The sequence below is a fragment of the Mesoplodon densirostris genome, chromosome 1, assembly GCF_025265405.1.
Source record: "Mesoplodon densirostris isolate mMesDen1 chromosome 1, mMesDen1 primary haplotype, whole genome shotgun sequence".
In the NCBI taxonomy this organism is placed as follows: Eukaryota; Metazoa; Chordata; class Mammalia; order Artiodactyla; family Ziphiidae; genus Mesoplodon; species Mesoplodon densirostris.
Genome location: NC_082661.1, coordinates 114,906,361 through 114,921,771, shown reverse-complemented (window position 1 = coordinate 114,921,771; position 15,411 = coordinate 114,906,361). Strand labels below are relative to the sequence as shown.

The window sequence follows — 15,411 nt, the reverse complement described above, 5'->3', positions numbered from 1 at the left end:
AGCAGCCTAGTAGGAGTCAGTAAAATTAAGCATGAGGAAAACCCAACAATCTTGCTCCTGGTATTTCCCAAACAAAGTCTCCATCGATCTATAGAGAACACAACAGAGGATGTTTATAGAAGTGGCAAGTTGCAGACAACCTTGGGAAATGGCAAAGTCAAATGTGCAGGATGCTCATGCGGAATACTACTGGGTGGTGGCCGGATCTACCTCTGTGTTGCTCTATTGTACAGACAGGATATTGAGGGAGAAAGTTAGAAATAACTAACTACCAGGTTTATATTTATATGAATTAAAAATACATACACAGGGCTTCCCTGGTGGCGCAGTGGTTGAGAGTCCGCCTGCCGATGCAGGGCACGCGGGTTCGTGCCCCGGTCCAGGAAGATCCCACATGCCACGGAGCGGCTGGGCCCATGAGCCATGGCCGCTGAGCCTGCGCATCCGGAGCCTGTGCTCCGCAACGGGAGAGGCCACAACAGTGAGAGGCCCGCGTAACACACACACACACACACACACACACACACACACACACTAGAGTCTACAAGGAAATGTACAAATACATGAAAATATGTGAAACTGGAGCAAGAGAATTGTGAACAGAAAATAGAGGCAAAAGGGAACACATAATAAAACAAATATGAGTGGGAATTGTAAGGGTTGAATACAAAACTCCTCTGCAACTGAGGTCCTTAAAAATCCAATGCATCTACATTTTCCACATGCTTATTTATCCTTTGGGGGATAACGTAAGATTTACGGTAAGAGAAACTAAAAGATCCTCCTCCCATATTTGTTAGCATAAGTGTTCACTGTTCTAATCTTCATGTGTTCCCCAAGACTTTCCAGTAGGGGATTATCCTTCACTGGCTTCTAATCACCATTGCTCCTCCAGAACCTTCTCATAAGAGTAAGTCGCCTTAACAATTCTCCTTTCCCTTGGCAGAGTGAGCATTTGTTGAAATGCTGCTCTTCCATAAATAACAAAAACAACAAAACAAACCTCTGGTATTTATCTGTATTCAGTTCATTAGGTCTAGAACATTCTGTACATTTTACTCCTGACTAGTCAGGTTCTAAACAGAGCAGATTCTCCCTAACATCTTTCACAGTAGAAGTTTTGCAGGTCCTTCATTTAACTGACTAGTTGCAACACTGTCTCAGAAATATCTTTAAGTTTAACATATATATGTATTATATAGATACGCAGTCCAGAAGAGAGAGTCTTTGTCTAGCGAGCCTAAGAGATTACAGTGTTTTTCCCAGTTTGAGAGGACCTAGCCAATGTATTTTGTTTATTTGGGTGAATTTTTTTCTATCATTAACGTTTTATTTCCCAGTAATAATACTGTGATTCATAATAAGTGCTCCAAAGAATAAACAAACATGGGTGAACTGGTTAAAACACCAATTAGATGTTGAGGTGGGTAAGTCAGATAGTATCACCTTTAAGAACCATCCTGAAGAATGACAAGATGAAGGCATAAACCAATAAGCCCCTAATACACAGGATTTTAGGTAATAAATTAGTGTCAGGAACACATTTCCTCTGGGGATAGAATGATCCCATGTAGCTGATTTATTTAGGACTCCCATATCCACTGCACTAACTGGGGAACACATAGAGCAAGGAAAAGAAGTTTTCATTTTCTGCATTGTAAACAAATGATCCCAACACATTCTCAGCAGTTTCCTGACTTTACTATATTAAAGACTATCTTACTGCTGCCCTATAAGTCCCTTGCAAAATACTTCATTTTTGAATCTCTAACTTCTAGGTTGCACCAACTTGCTACACTTTGTAGACATCTCTTAGCTTGTGCAATGTTGCATTTCTGACATACACTATTTCCGCTTTGATTTTAATAAGACAGGGAAGAATTAGAATCAGGTAACTGGCTGATATCAATTCACTGGCTCATTTAGTCATTCTTTCATTAATCACTTAACAACTGAGTTCCAGATAACACACATAGCAAGGATGAAACTAAGCAATGTTTAGAAGCTGTAGTTAAACTTTTCTCACAAGAAGTATTTGCTAGCCCACCAGTCTCTTTCCTAAGGGGGTACAACCATGGTCTGAGGTCATGGACATTTAGGCTTAAGGCCTGACCTCGAGATTCAAGAATTCCCAGCTCTTCATTAAAGAGCTTCACTAAGACTGGACACCAGTAAGTAACTAAGTAAGGGTTTTTAGGAAGTTAAAACCTGATTCTCACCCCAACATACAGGCGGCCCACACAGAGAGAAGCTGTAGAAGTGAGCCTTGGGGTCAGGGAGCTGAGCTAGATTCAAATACTCAACAATTTTCCTTTCATCTGCTGTACAGAGATCACTCAGTAGTCAAACTATTCTAAATCTTTAGAGGCATTTTGCTGCTGGATAAGGGAAACCATATACCTCCTTTTTTAATTAAATGGGGAGGGAAAGGCCAGAAGTCATCGGTAAGAGATATTGTTCAAATAAATAAATGACACCCCTGTGGGTGATATAGGTCTTACTTTATAGCAACAGTGATCAAAAGTTTCTCAGTCATAGTTCCACTTGTTTCATGAACAATTCTAACGGTCCCATTTATCAGGACTTTACAATCTAAAGGGTCACTAGCTCACCTCTGAAAAATTTCCGAGTTATGAATTCAGTCTTCACGCTCCTCCCTGAGCTGAAGAGCATCATCTGTCATAGCACTGCTACTGTTCAGTCCTTATTACTGATTCTCGTTTCTTCATTTTCTACTTCATACCTCACATGTTTTTATGGGTGTATTTGTCCACAAATTATAATCAGGGACGGCGTTAAAGGCCCAGAGCTCATTTTAAAGCTGAAAATATATTCTGTTCTTGTGCTAAACTAGTTTGTTTTTTTCCCCTCATTGTTGATGCCAGAGCCACCAACATCAAAATCACTCAAGATTATTACTCCACATCCCGACCTACTATGTACCTACTAATCTATTTTAACATAGTGATTCTATGCACACTGGAGTTTGCAGAACTACTGCTCTAACCCCGAAGTGGAAAATAAAACTTCAACGCAGTTTTAAATAGTTCTCTGGGCTTCCTTATCTCTCAGCGCCTGAACCTTCTTTGGCTTAGGTGCTCAGTAAACATATGCTGAATGAGAACGTGAAATCATGCAAAACTTCCATAGGGCCCTGCAGGAATATGCTACGTCAAACTGCAAAGTGTAGTTACCTTGACGTTCAGAATGTGTTTCGGGGGCACTGCGGGGAGGGGGTGTGCTCTACGGATTTGATGGTTTGTTTGCCTGAGGAAGAAGGGGGAAGTGGGTGGAGGGAAGGAACGCAGCAAGAAAACGTGGTACCTCAGGGCTCCTCTGCAAGTTCAAAGGCGCCGCCCGCCCACGGGGAAACCTAACCAGGTGTCTCCGGGTGGTGACTGAATCACCCCAGGGATTAGGAGGCAATAAACCACCGAAGCGCGGAGAGCGGGTCGCAGCGTTACCGGATGGCGTCAGGTCGTGGAGCGCGGGGGACATGCTGCAGAGTCCTCTCCTCCTCGGGCCGGGGACGCGGCGGGAAAGACGCACCCTCCCTCCACACGTGACGGCCCAGAGCCACGCCAGCCAGCGCGGGGCCAGTGGTTCACAGAAGGCCGGAGTCCGGGGGACAATGAGGGGGGGCCTCCCCTCAGGACCCGGGCGCGGCGCGGCGAAGACAGGCGGACCCCTGGCCCAGACCACTGCTCAAGCACGTGCTTTTTTCTCGGCCACCTGGCCTGTCCTCGGCAAAGGCCTGGCGGCTAGACCCGCGCGACCGGAGGCCGGGTCGCCGGGAGGGTGCGGGATAGACCCGAAGAGGAGGACGACGTGGCGGCCGAGGCGCGGGCCGAGGCTCTGAGTAAGGTTTGGGGCAACTCAGAATACTGTTAGTTTCTGCGCGCAATCCAGCCTCAGCGTGGGAGGACCCGCCCTTCAGGCCCGTGATTGGTCTGTAGGAGCTCGTCGCGGCTCTATGGGCTGCTAGATCTCAACCACTCACCTGAGGCTTTGCCCCCAGGAGTTTCTGGGAGATGTAGTCCAGGGTCCCAGGTGCCCCTATGAGGCTTTGCGCCTCTCAGCCCAGCGTCCGAAAGCGCTGCCGCAGCGGGTCTCCCCAAGTTTAAATCCTGGTGCGAAGTTGGCGCTGGCTTCAACATGTTGTATGATGTCAAGAGCCCGGTACTTGGGAGTCTTGGAAAACCAGGTGCGAGTCATGCTTTACTGTTGACTGGCGCGGGGCAAGATACTTAACCTCTTCGTCTCCACTCTACACTTTATAAAATAGGAAATGATAGGGTGGTGATAATTACTATTTTATAAGGTTGTAGTAGGGATCAAATAAGATCGTGTGAACGCGCTGGGAAAACTATGAAGTACATATATGCCTGTTAGTTGTCACCTACTGACAATAAACGTTTATTGAGCGCGCACTATGTGTCAGGCTTTGGGCTACACGCTTGGAATGCAAAGACAAGGTACATCACACCCCCCACCTTTGTCTTAACAGGAAGAACTCAGTCTGGTTAAGACTAGTAATTGAACAGGGAAAAATTAAAAGAATCATATACATTGTGCTAAAGGAACTCAGAAACCCAAGGGTGTTGGGGGAAGGTTTCGAAGAAGGCTCTGAGTTCTGAAGGAAAGGTGTGTGCCAGCTAAGGCCATTCCAGTTGGGAGAAACTTCCAGGTAGAACATAGCACTTGAGAGAATTTGAAAATAAAAGACAGCTGTGTAAGGCTAAGCATGCTAGGAGGAAAAACAAATGAATCTAGAAAAAATAAAATAGAGACAAAATTAGGAAGCCTACTAACTTTCAGAAAGAGCACAAATTTGCTTGCCCTTCTCATTTTGCTGTATGTAATTGTACCTCAATTGTTTAAATCTACAAAATTATAGTAATGTGTATAGCATCCTTACCAAGGTCGGTCATACCTGGAGGGGTGAAAATGGAGTGAGTGGGGAGAGAATGAAACAAGAGTGTGAGAGGGAGGGGATATCCCTGAATAGCTGAAGGTCTTGTTAAGATTGTAAGGGGGCCTCCCTGGTGGCGCAGTGGTTGAGAGTCCGCCTGCCGATGCAGGGGATACGGGTTCGTGCCCCGGTCTGGGAGGATCCCATGTGCCGCGGAGCGGCTGGGCCCGTGAGCCATGGCCGCTGGGCCTGCGCGTCCGGAGCCTGTGCTCCGCAACGGGAGAGGCCACAACAGTGAGAGGCCCACATACCGCAAAAAGAAAAGAAAAAAAAAAAAAAAAAAAGATTGTAAGGGCTAGTTTAAAATTTTTCACCTCTCTCTCCAAGTTTGTTGATGTCTCTTGAAAAGTAATCTTAAAGGCACCTAGTCATTTACTATCCCCTATCCTAGTAAAAATTCCAGGTATTGTATTTCAGTCTCTGTTGTTAGCAAGTCGTCAGAAGTTTACTTTCTCAGATAAAACTGACCAAATTCATTATTTTCTTAGTTGTAAAAGGGGAACAAGATTTAAGGGATACATAATGCCTAAAGCAGCAGTGAATTCCTACTACAAAAACTCACACAACTTAAAAGTTCCAAGAATACTCGTGTGGGTTGAATTGTGTCCCCCCAGGAAGATATGTTGAGGTTAGTCCTAAACTCGGGTACTTTAGAATGTGAACAAATTTGGATATGGGGTGGTGGTTGATGTAATTAACATGAAATCATACAGGAGCAGAGTGGCATCCTTATAGGAAAAGGAGAGAGATGCACAAGAAGAAAACAGTTATGTGACAGTGAAGGCAGATATTGGTGTGATGCAGCTACAAACTGTGAAGTAGAATTCATAGTTTATGGCCTGACAAGAAGAATTTAAACATAAAAAATTCTCCTCTGCCCTTTGGCCTCCTCTCTCCTGCCACTGTGCATTGTGTGTCTACATTATGCATGGACCAAACTTTCCGCATCAGCAGGATGATGCTCAACCATAAAGAGCAACATTCTCCCAGCACCAAGACAACTCCTTAAATGATAACTTTCCTTCTTGAGCTTGTAAGGGGTCACATGACCCACCACCTTGTACTTGCAGATCCGGATTATGTAAACTGTCAATAATAGGTCATTTGATGTACAGCCCTCTGTCTCAAAAAACTTGTGTTCTGTTTTTTGGGTTTTGTCTTTTTCTTCTTTGATTTGGATTTTTTTGGTTTCTTGGGGGGGTTGTTGTTCTTATTGTTTGGGGGGGTTGGTTTTTGAGTTTGTTTTGGTTTTTTTCTATTTTTTTCTTTTGGTTTTGCCTAAGAGTAGTCAAATATTTTTGTTTAATAGACAGGAATCTGGTACTTAAGATGTTGAATTGAGAACTAAACTTGATAATTGCTAATCTATCTGACTTATAAATGAGGTATAATGAGGGGAAAGTGCTCTGACAAACACTTTTTAAAGTTCTGTCTTTGAATCCTGGAAATTTGTGTCCTAAACATGGAGGGAAATCAGAAATAATTTTTATTTTATTTATTTATTTTTTAAACCTACACTTCATTTAATATGGGTGCTATTTTATTTTTTTATATTTATTTATTTATTTATTTTTGCTGCGTTTGGTCTTTGTTCCTGTGCGTGGGCTCTCTCTAGCTGTGGTGAGCAGGGGTACTCTTTGTTGCCGTGCACAGGCTTCTCACTGTGGTTGCTTCTCCTGTTGTGGAGCACGGGCTCTAGGCATGAGGGCTTCAGTAGTTGTGGTGCGTGGGCTCAGTAGTTGTGGTGCACGGACTTAGTTGCTCCACAGCATGTGGGATCTTCCCGGACCAGGGCTCGAACCCATGTCCCCTATATTGGCAGGTGGATTCTTAACCACTGCACCACCAGGGAAGTCCCAGAAATATTTTTTAAATTGAAAAGAGTACATGAAGAATGAATTCTTTTCTCATAACCAAAAAGGAAACTGGTTGAAGTTCAATGCGATCTAAACTAATCTAAAGTTCAGGAACCTAAACCAGTTAGTATTTTGCTTTGGTTTTCTTTTAAAATTTCAATATACAGGTTATTTAAAAGAATTAAGTGAACTAGCCAGTATTGTTTTCTGGCTCAGACTGGAAAGGTGAAGTGCAATTAAGATAATCAAGTTTTGGGGAATTCCCTGGCAGTCCAGTGGTTAAGACTTGGTGCTTTCCTTTCCTTGGTCGGGGTTCAGTCCCTGACCAGGGAACTAAGGTCCTGCAAGTTGCGTGGTGTGGCAAAAAAAAAAAAGATAATCAAGTTGAAACCTAGAAATTCTATGGTTTGGGGGACATTATTAAACTCATTAAAAGATAAGATTTCTTGTTATACTGGCTTTTAAAGACCTAATTGTTGAAATCCTATGAATTGTTGGGGCATTTATTTATTTCACAAATATTTATTGACACTGTTATGTGCCAGGCATTGAAGCTAAAATAATGAGACAAAACAGATCCAGGTCCTGCAGCCTAGAGGGTATGACAAATGATAATCAAATATATCATTATAAAACAAGATTAGTGGGCTTCCCTGGTGGCACAGTGGTTGAGAGTCCGCCTGCCGATGCAGGGGACACGGGTTCGTGCCCCAGTCCGGGAGGATCCCACATGCCTCAGAGCGGCTGGGCCCGTGAGCCATGGCCACTGAGCCTGCGCGTCTGGAGCCTGTGCTCTGCAACGGGAGAGGCCACAGCAGGGAGAGGCCCGCTTACCACAAAAAAAAACAAAAAACAAAAAACAACAAGATTAGTGCCACGGAGGAGGATCTTTATAAGCTAGTTTCTGTTATCATCCTTGTTTACTGATGAGAAAACCAAAGTAAAGAGAGGTTGGCTGGTCAGAGTGCAAGAGTACAACAGTGTTTACAATTAATTGATCACAGCCAGGTACAGATTTCTTTGTTCCTTCCCCACCCCCACTGCTTCGCTTAACTAATCAAGAAGAAAAAGGAAAAAAAAAGAAGAGAGAGAGAGAAGTTAAACAACTTGCCCAAGGTCACACTTCTAAGAGGTGGTACAGCTGGGCCTCAATCCGGGGAAAACTGGTTTAAGCATTCCTCCTCTTTATCTGTAAGCCAGTATTTGCCCTTGAATAGCTGATGAAAGAGCCTTCTCTGAAGAAAAATGGACACACGGAATTGCTTGCAATTTCCATTGTTACTCAGATTCCCTGGCCTTAATTTACAGAATAACATGAGTTTATAAAATGTTGCCACGTCGTTAGAATTAAACAAATGCTATCTTCATTCATGAAACCATAGAATTTTAAATATACTGCATTTTCAATGGGAGATATTCCTACTTGGCTTTTGGGAGCAGATAAAACTTTAATGTTTAAAGGGTTCATGTTTAAAGGTCACCAAACATCATCCCCAGAGTGTTAGTACAGGACCTTCCTGAGCTCTGGTAGGCCAGGTGCCTTGCCTGCTCTTTTGCCTTGCTTACTTAAGTCTTTGATTCACTTTAAGAGAGTCTTATTTTAGTACAGACTTTTTCTGGCTTGGTCCTAGCTATAGCTACAGCAACATTTAATACCTGGCACATGGTGTCATGTGAGGAAATAATGTTTGCAAGAATAAATTACTGGAGGGCTTCCCTGGTGGCGCAGTGGTTGAGAGTCCGCCTGCCGATGCAGGGGACACGGGTTCATGCCCCAGTCTTGGAAGATCCTACATGCCGCGGAGCAGCTGGGCCCATGAGCCATGGCCGCTGAGCCTGCACGTCCGGAGCCTGTGCTCCACAACAGGAGAGGCCACAACAGTGAGAGGCCCACGTACCGCAAAAAAAAAAAGAGTAAATTACTGGAGAAATATTGCAGTCATCATTTTCTGGACATTATCAGATGAACACCACTAGCTCAGCTTTCATAGCAGATGCTTTACTGGCAAATTTGTTTTATCTTGTCTTCACCAGGATGTAATTTGAAAGCTATAATCATTCTCTAAGATTGGAAATATGATTCCCTAATTAGCCAATGGTAAGATAAATCTCACTAAGGTTAACATTAAATAAAGCAAAATAATCCCCAGGTCAAGTGTAATTTGGTTAAAGGTATTAATCCTGGTGAAGAAAAACCTGTCTGTCAGCAAATGTGGGGTTTGGGGTCGAGTACTGGTTAGGATTGGAGGCATAGACTAGGGAACTCGGGAATGTTCACCTGGTTGCTGGAACCTTTAACCCTGTTCCTGAGATGAAAGTGCAGCTGGTATCTATAATGGAGATTGCATACCTCAGGTTGTCCTGGTTTGATAGCACTAGTCTTCAAAGCCATTCAACTATTGCCTGGGTCTTTATAGAAAACTAGTCTTTCTCTGGTGACAGACAACCATGTTGGTATTACTCTTCACATTTAAAGTGGAAAAATACTATACCTGGTGTATGATTAAGAATAGCCACGTATAAGTATCATGTACTTATAAAACTATGTGAGGTAGCTTTTACACTTGGCTAGCCAGTTGGTATTAAGAACCTTAATATATGCGTTCTTATTATAAAACCATCAATTTGGATGTTGCACAGAAATGAACTATAGCCTGAAAACGTTAAAATTAAATAATGTATTTTTCTTCAAGTGAATATTTAATCACCAATTATTCTTTCATTCTATTTGTCAAACATTATTAAGGTACATTGCAGGATTAGTTCTGCAGTGTGTTCAATCTTGGAATTTTTGTTATTAGGAATTAAATTAATTTCAAAGAAACTGAAGCCTATAGCCTCATTCAGATTATCAAAATGTATAATTAATATTGACAGCAGAACTTTAGAAAATTCAATAAAACAAGTGCCAATTAAATACCTGAAGTGGATAAGAACCATGTCAGGTGCTTTGGGGAATATAAAGATGTTCAAAATAAGATTCCTTCCCCAAAGACCCTTCAAGACAAATTATGAATGAATAAGACAAAGCAGATCATAATAAATGGAATAACGGAAATACAAATGAAAAGCTACTGACTAGGGAAAAGGAAGTAAAGTTAATTCAAAATATGAAGAAATGAGAAAGATTCATGGAAGGAGGTGAGTTTGGACTACAAAAAATGGTGCTATGGGCTGAATCCTTGTGTTCAAATTCATATGTTGAAATCCTAATGCCCAATGTGATGGTATTAGGAGATGGGGCTTTGGGAAGTGGCTAGGTCATGAGGGTGGAACCCTCAGGAATGGAATTTGGGGTATTATAGGAGAGCCCCAGCAGGGCTCCCTTGTCCCTTCTGCCCTGTGAGGATATAAAGGGAAATCTGCAACGAAGAACAGGGTTCTCACCTGGCCATGCTGACACCATGATCTTGAACTTCTCAGCCTCCAGAACTGTGAGAAATATCTGTTGTTAATAAGCTACCTAGCCCATGGTATTTTGTTAGAGCAGCCCAAACAGACTAAGACAAATGGGTAGGAAGGAAAAGGCTATTACTTGGCTGCAAGTAATTTTTTGAAGAAGGGCACATAGATAATAGACGTTCTAAACTCTGCCATATGTAAAAGGTCTTTCTACTGTTCATTTACATGCAAAACTAACTGGCTGCCTATGAAATTCTTAATACACAGCCTTTTCCCCTCAAAGCTGATTGCTGCGTTGTCTTCTTTTTTTTTAAACAGCTTTATTGAAATATAATTCACATATCATGCAGTTCACCTATTTAAGGCATATAATTAAGTGGATTTTGGTGGTATTGGTATAGCTTTTTGAGGAACTCCAGACTGTTTTCCATAGTGGCTGCAGCATTTTACGCTTCTACCAGCAATATACAAGGGTTCTAATTTCTCTGTATCCTTGCCAACACTTGTTATTTTTCATTTTATTGTTAATAGCCATCCTAATAGGAGTAAAATGGTATCTCATTGTGGTTTTGATTTGCATTTCCCTAATGATTAGTGACGTTAAACAACTTTTCATGTGTTTATTGCCCATTTGTATATCTTCTTTGGAAAAATATATACTTTAATTCTTTGCCCATTTTTTAATTGGGTTGTTTATTTTTTGTTGTTGTATTGTGGAAATTATTTGTGTATTCTGGATATTAATCCCTTATCAGATACATGATTTGTGAATATTTTCTCCCATTCTGTGGGTTGTCTTCTCACTGTCTTGATAGTGTCCTTTAATGCATAAAAGCTTTTAATTTTGTTGAAGTCCAGTTTATCTATTTTTTTAATTACTTGTACTTTTGGTGTCATATCTAAGTCATTGCTAAATCCAGTGTGATGAAAGTTTTCCCATGCTTTCTTCTAAGATTTTTAGAGTTTTAGCTATTAAGTTTAGGTCTTTGATCCATATTTAGTTAATTTTTGTGCAGGGTGTAACATAAAAGTCCAAATCTATTCTTTTGCATGTGGAATCCAAATTTTCCCAGCACCATTTGTTGAAAGGACTGTCCTTTCCACATTGAATTATTCCTCAGTTCTCTATTCCATTGGCCTATATGTCTGTTCTTGTCAGTACCACACTGTTTAGCTTTGTAGTAAGTTTTGATATCAGGAAGTGTGTGTCCTTCAACTTTGTGCTTTTTTTCTCTCTTTTAAGATAATTTTGGCTATTTGGGGTTCTTTGAGAGTTCATATGAATTTTAGAGTGACTCTGTTTCTGTAAAAAAAAATGCCATTCAAATTTTGATATGGATTGCATTGAATCTACTGCCTTGGCATCACACAATATTCCAGGTCATGAACACGAGATTTATTTGGTCTTCCTTAATTTCTTTTAGCAATGTTTTGTAGTTTTCAGTGTGCAAGTCTTTCACTTCCTTGGTTAAATCTATTCCTAAGTATTTTATTCTTTTTAATGAAGTTGTAAATGGAATTACTTCATAAGTTCCATTTCAGATTGTTAATTGCAAGTGTGTAGAAATAAAACATCAACACCTCAAAATCAGTTGTATCTGCAACCTTGCTGAATTCATTTATTTGCTCTAACAATGTTTTTGTGGATTCATTAGGATTTTCTACATCCAAAATCATATCATCTGTAGCACAGAGATAATTTCACTTTCTTTCCAATTTGAATGTCTTTTATTTCTTTTTCTTGCCTAATTGTTCTGGCTACAACTTCCAATTCTTTGTTTAATAGAAGTGGTGAAAGAAGGCATCCTTGTCTTGTTCTTGATCTTAGAGGAAAAGTTTTCAGTCTTTCATTATTGAGTATAATATTAGCTATGTGTTTTTCATTTCATATGGCCTTTATCACATTAAGGAAGTTTCCTTCAATTCCTAGTTTATTGAATGTTTTTATCATGCAAAGGTGTTGCATATTATCATATTCTTTTTCTGGGTAATTTCAAATGTCTTATCTTCAAGTTTGCTGATCCTTTCCTCTGTTGGCTCAAATCTTCTATTAAATCCCTCTAGTGAGTTTTTCAATTCAGTTATTGTGCTTTTCAACACTAGAATTTCAGTGTGGTTCTTTTTGATCATTTCTATATCTTTATTGATACCCTCCTTTTATTCATACACCATTTTCCTGATTTCCTTTAGTTCCTCTGTCCATGGTTTCCTTTATCTCATTGAACATATTTAAGATAGTTGATTAAATGTCTTTGATTAATAATTCTAATATCTGAATTACTCAGGGATGATTGCTGTCCAATTCTTTACTTCCAATGAATGGATCATACTTTCCTGTTTCTTAGTATGTTTTGTAATTTTTTTGTTGAGAACTGAACATTCTGAGTATAATGTTTTGGTAATTCTGGAAATCTAATTCTCCAACTCCACAGGGATTGCTAGTTTTTGCTTGTTGAGGTCTAGAGCCATGTGAATTTTCCAAACTAATTTTGCAAAGTTTGTATTCCTTATTAGGTATGATCACTGAAGTTTCTCTTCCATTGTCTCTGCAGTCAGTCTTTGACCTTACAAAGATTTCCTTAAATGTCTGGCTCCCACAAGGGGAAAAATAGATCTTGTTTCTTTAAATCCCCTCCTTGCTGGGAAGTCTTTCCTTAAAAGTCCAGTGTCCAATGAGATTATGGAATTGAAGTTCTTTATCCCCAGTAGACTGCAAGTTCTTTTTTTTTTAATTTATTTTATTTATTTTTGGCTGCATTGGGTCTTCGTTGCTGTGCACTGGCTTTCTCTAGTTGCGGCAAGTGGGGGCTACTCTTCGTTGTGGTTCACAGGCTTCTCCTTGCCGTGTCTTCTTTTGTTGCGGAGCACGGACTCTAGGCGCGCGGGCTTCAGTAGTTGTGGCATGTGGGCTAAGTAGTTGTGGCTCGTGGGCTCTAGAGCACAGGCTCAGTAGTTGTGGTGCATGGGCTTAGTTGCTCCACAGCATGTGGGATCTTCCTGGCCCAGGGATCTAACCCATGTCCCCTGCATTGGCAGGCAGATTCTTAACCACTGCGCCACCAGGGAAGCCCAGACTGCAAGTTCTTTAAAGACAGGGACCATGCCTTATTTATCTTTGGATCCCCACTCTTTATCACAGTGCCTGCATACAGCAGGAGCTCAATAAATCTTTGTTGAATAAATGATAATGTCTCAACTCCTAAGCTTTTTTTTTTTTTTTGGCAAGGGACATATGGCCTCAGTGATTGCACCTGCTTCACGCCAGTGCCCACCACTGGCCAAAGCTTATCTTTTTCTGCCCCAGGGCTTAGGTCCCCAGAAATTTCCCAGGGACTGTGGCCCCTGGGTGAGGGCTGTCTGCAGGGCAGCTCACTGGCAGAATAGACATGATGAATACTCCTGAACTTGCTGCCAGCTTTCTCAAGGTTGATCTCGGCCAGATAAGAGGAGGACTGGCTGGTACATAAAGGAGGTGCTTGATGAAAATGTTTGGTAGGAGGACTGGTCTGACAGTGAGCGGTGTGCAGGTGGAGTGACCGGGAGAGAGTCAAAGACCAACACCCACCTTCCACCCCCATAGAGAGCTGAGGCAGTTTTACGACAGAATATTCTTTAATGCATGGTAATAACAATCATTCCAAGATCCACGGAAGAAAACGAAGACATGATTTTGAGGAGGCTGTTGCAATAGTCCAAATAGGAGATAAGGGCTTGGCCTAAGGCAGAGGCAGAAGAACAGAGACACCTCAGATGGGTCTTCTGATCCTAAGTTGAAACCACTCAGTTTAGTGTCCCTGCCTAGTTTTATCTTCTATGCCTGAACATGAACTAGATTGACACAGACTCCTTTTGAAAGTTGATATTAACTAACATTGGATGTCCCTCTTATTTACTGAAATTCTCTCTCTTTTTTGGCTGCACCACAGCTTGTGAGATCTTAGTTCCCCGACCAGGGATCGAACCTGGGCCCCTAGCAGTGAAAGCGCCAAGTCCTAACCACTGGATGGCCAGGGAATTCCCCTGAAATCTTCTTTCTATCTTTAAATTGATATGTCCCAAAACGTGGTTAACAAGAGAATTTTAGGTATGTGAAAGAACATTCCTTCTTTTGATAGATAGGACAGACAAGGAAGAGTTGACAAGAGGGCCAGCACTGCCCAGGCTACATGCCTGAGGTCTGCTGTCGGATTTGCTTGACCTCACAAACCCCAGCTGCCTGTCAAGACTCCACCCCAGAGCCTTCCATAGTTATCAAGAGTAAGTGGGGCAATGAACAGTTAGTTTATGATAACCATTTGGGGGCTGCCAGATGTTGGAAGAAGAGGCAATAAACATATAATTCCATAGCAACAGCTTGGTGTCCACACAGCTCCCCACTGAAAAGAAATGCAGTGGTTGTAAAATGAATGAATAAATGAATGTGTTGAATTTGGTACAAAATGTCATTATCTCTCATTATCAAAACTCATACAGATATGTTGAGAGATTTTAAAAAAAGGAAGTGAAAATGTTTAGTACAATCTAAAATATCCTAAATGTAGCTATACAACCAGGTTAGAAAGCTGTCAAGGTTAATACCATATTATGTAGGGTAAAGCTAAACTGTTGTAACAGAGATTCTAAATATAATAGCGTAAAACATACACAAGTTTCTTTCTCCACATGTCACTTTTGAGGAGAGCAGCCCATGTCACTGGGGCCATCTGTCAAACAGGAACACAGATTTCTTCTAAGCTGTAGCTGTGCCATCCCTTCGACTTACCAACTATGAATGATGCCTACTATTTTTCCCTTAAAGACTCCTTATTTAGTCCAATATACTCAGAAAGAGTTAGGGGAAATTAATTTGAACACACCTTTGCCAATTCTTTTTTTAAGTAAAATGTTTTATATTATCATGTGCTTTAATTATATTCTCATCAAAACACTGGAGCCACAGATTTACAATAGATAATTGAAAAAAATCTAAAATGTCCCCCATGTAGCCTAATTACCCAAGTCAGGCTAAATAATTAACTAAATCAGCTTTACTTTCTGTTGTTAAAAAAAAAAATAATAATCTGACTTCATTTTCAATTCAAATAAACTCTTAACACATTTTGAGGAATAGTATAAAAACCAGAGAAATAAATATTGCAACAAACCCTGTAAAGGCAGTTAAAATGCCGGGTGCTAATAGAA

The 15,411-nt window shown here is 41.0% G+C and overlaps 1 protein-coding gene across 4 annotated transcripts in view; it reads right to left on the bottom strand.

Annotated features, from left to right (window-relative positions):
• MTR (5-methyltetrahydrofolate-homocysteine methyltransferase) overlaps positions 1-3,863 on the bottom strand; it is a 118,496-nt gene extending 114,633 nt beyond the window's left edge. For 3 of the 4 annotated variants that reach the window (XM_060108280.1, XM_060108307.1, XM_060108290.1), the window contains exon 1: positions 3,465-3,863. In XM_060108280.1, the coding sequence (XP_059964263.1) occupies positions 3,465-3,498 (34 nt within the window). In that variant the 5' untranslated portion in view covers positions 3,499-3,863. Of the gene's footprint in view, positions 1-3,194; positions 3,240-3,464 lie in introns of those variants that run through there. The other variant, XM_060108299.1, reaches the window with a different exon arrangement.
• Positions 3,864-15,411: the final 11,548 nt, after the last annotated feature.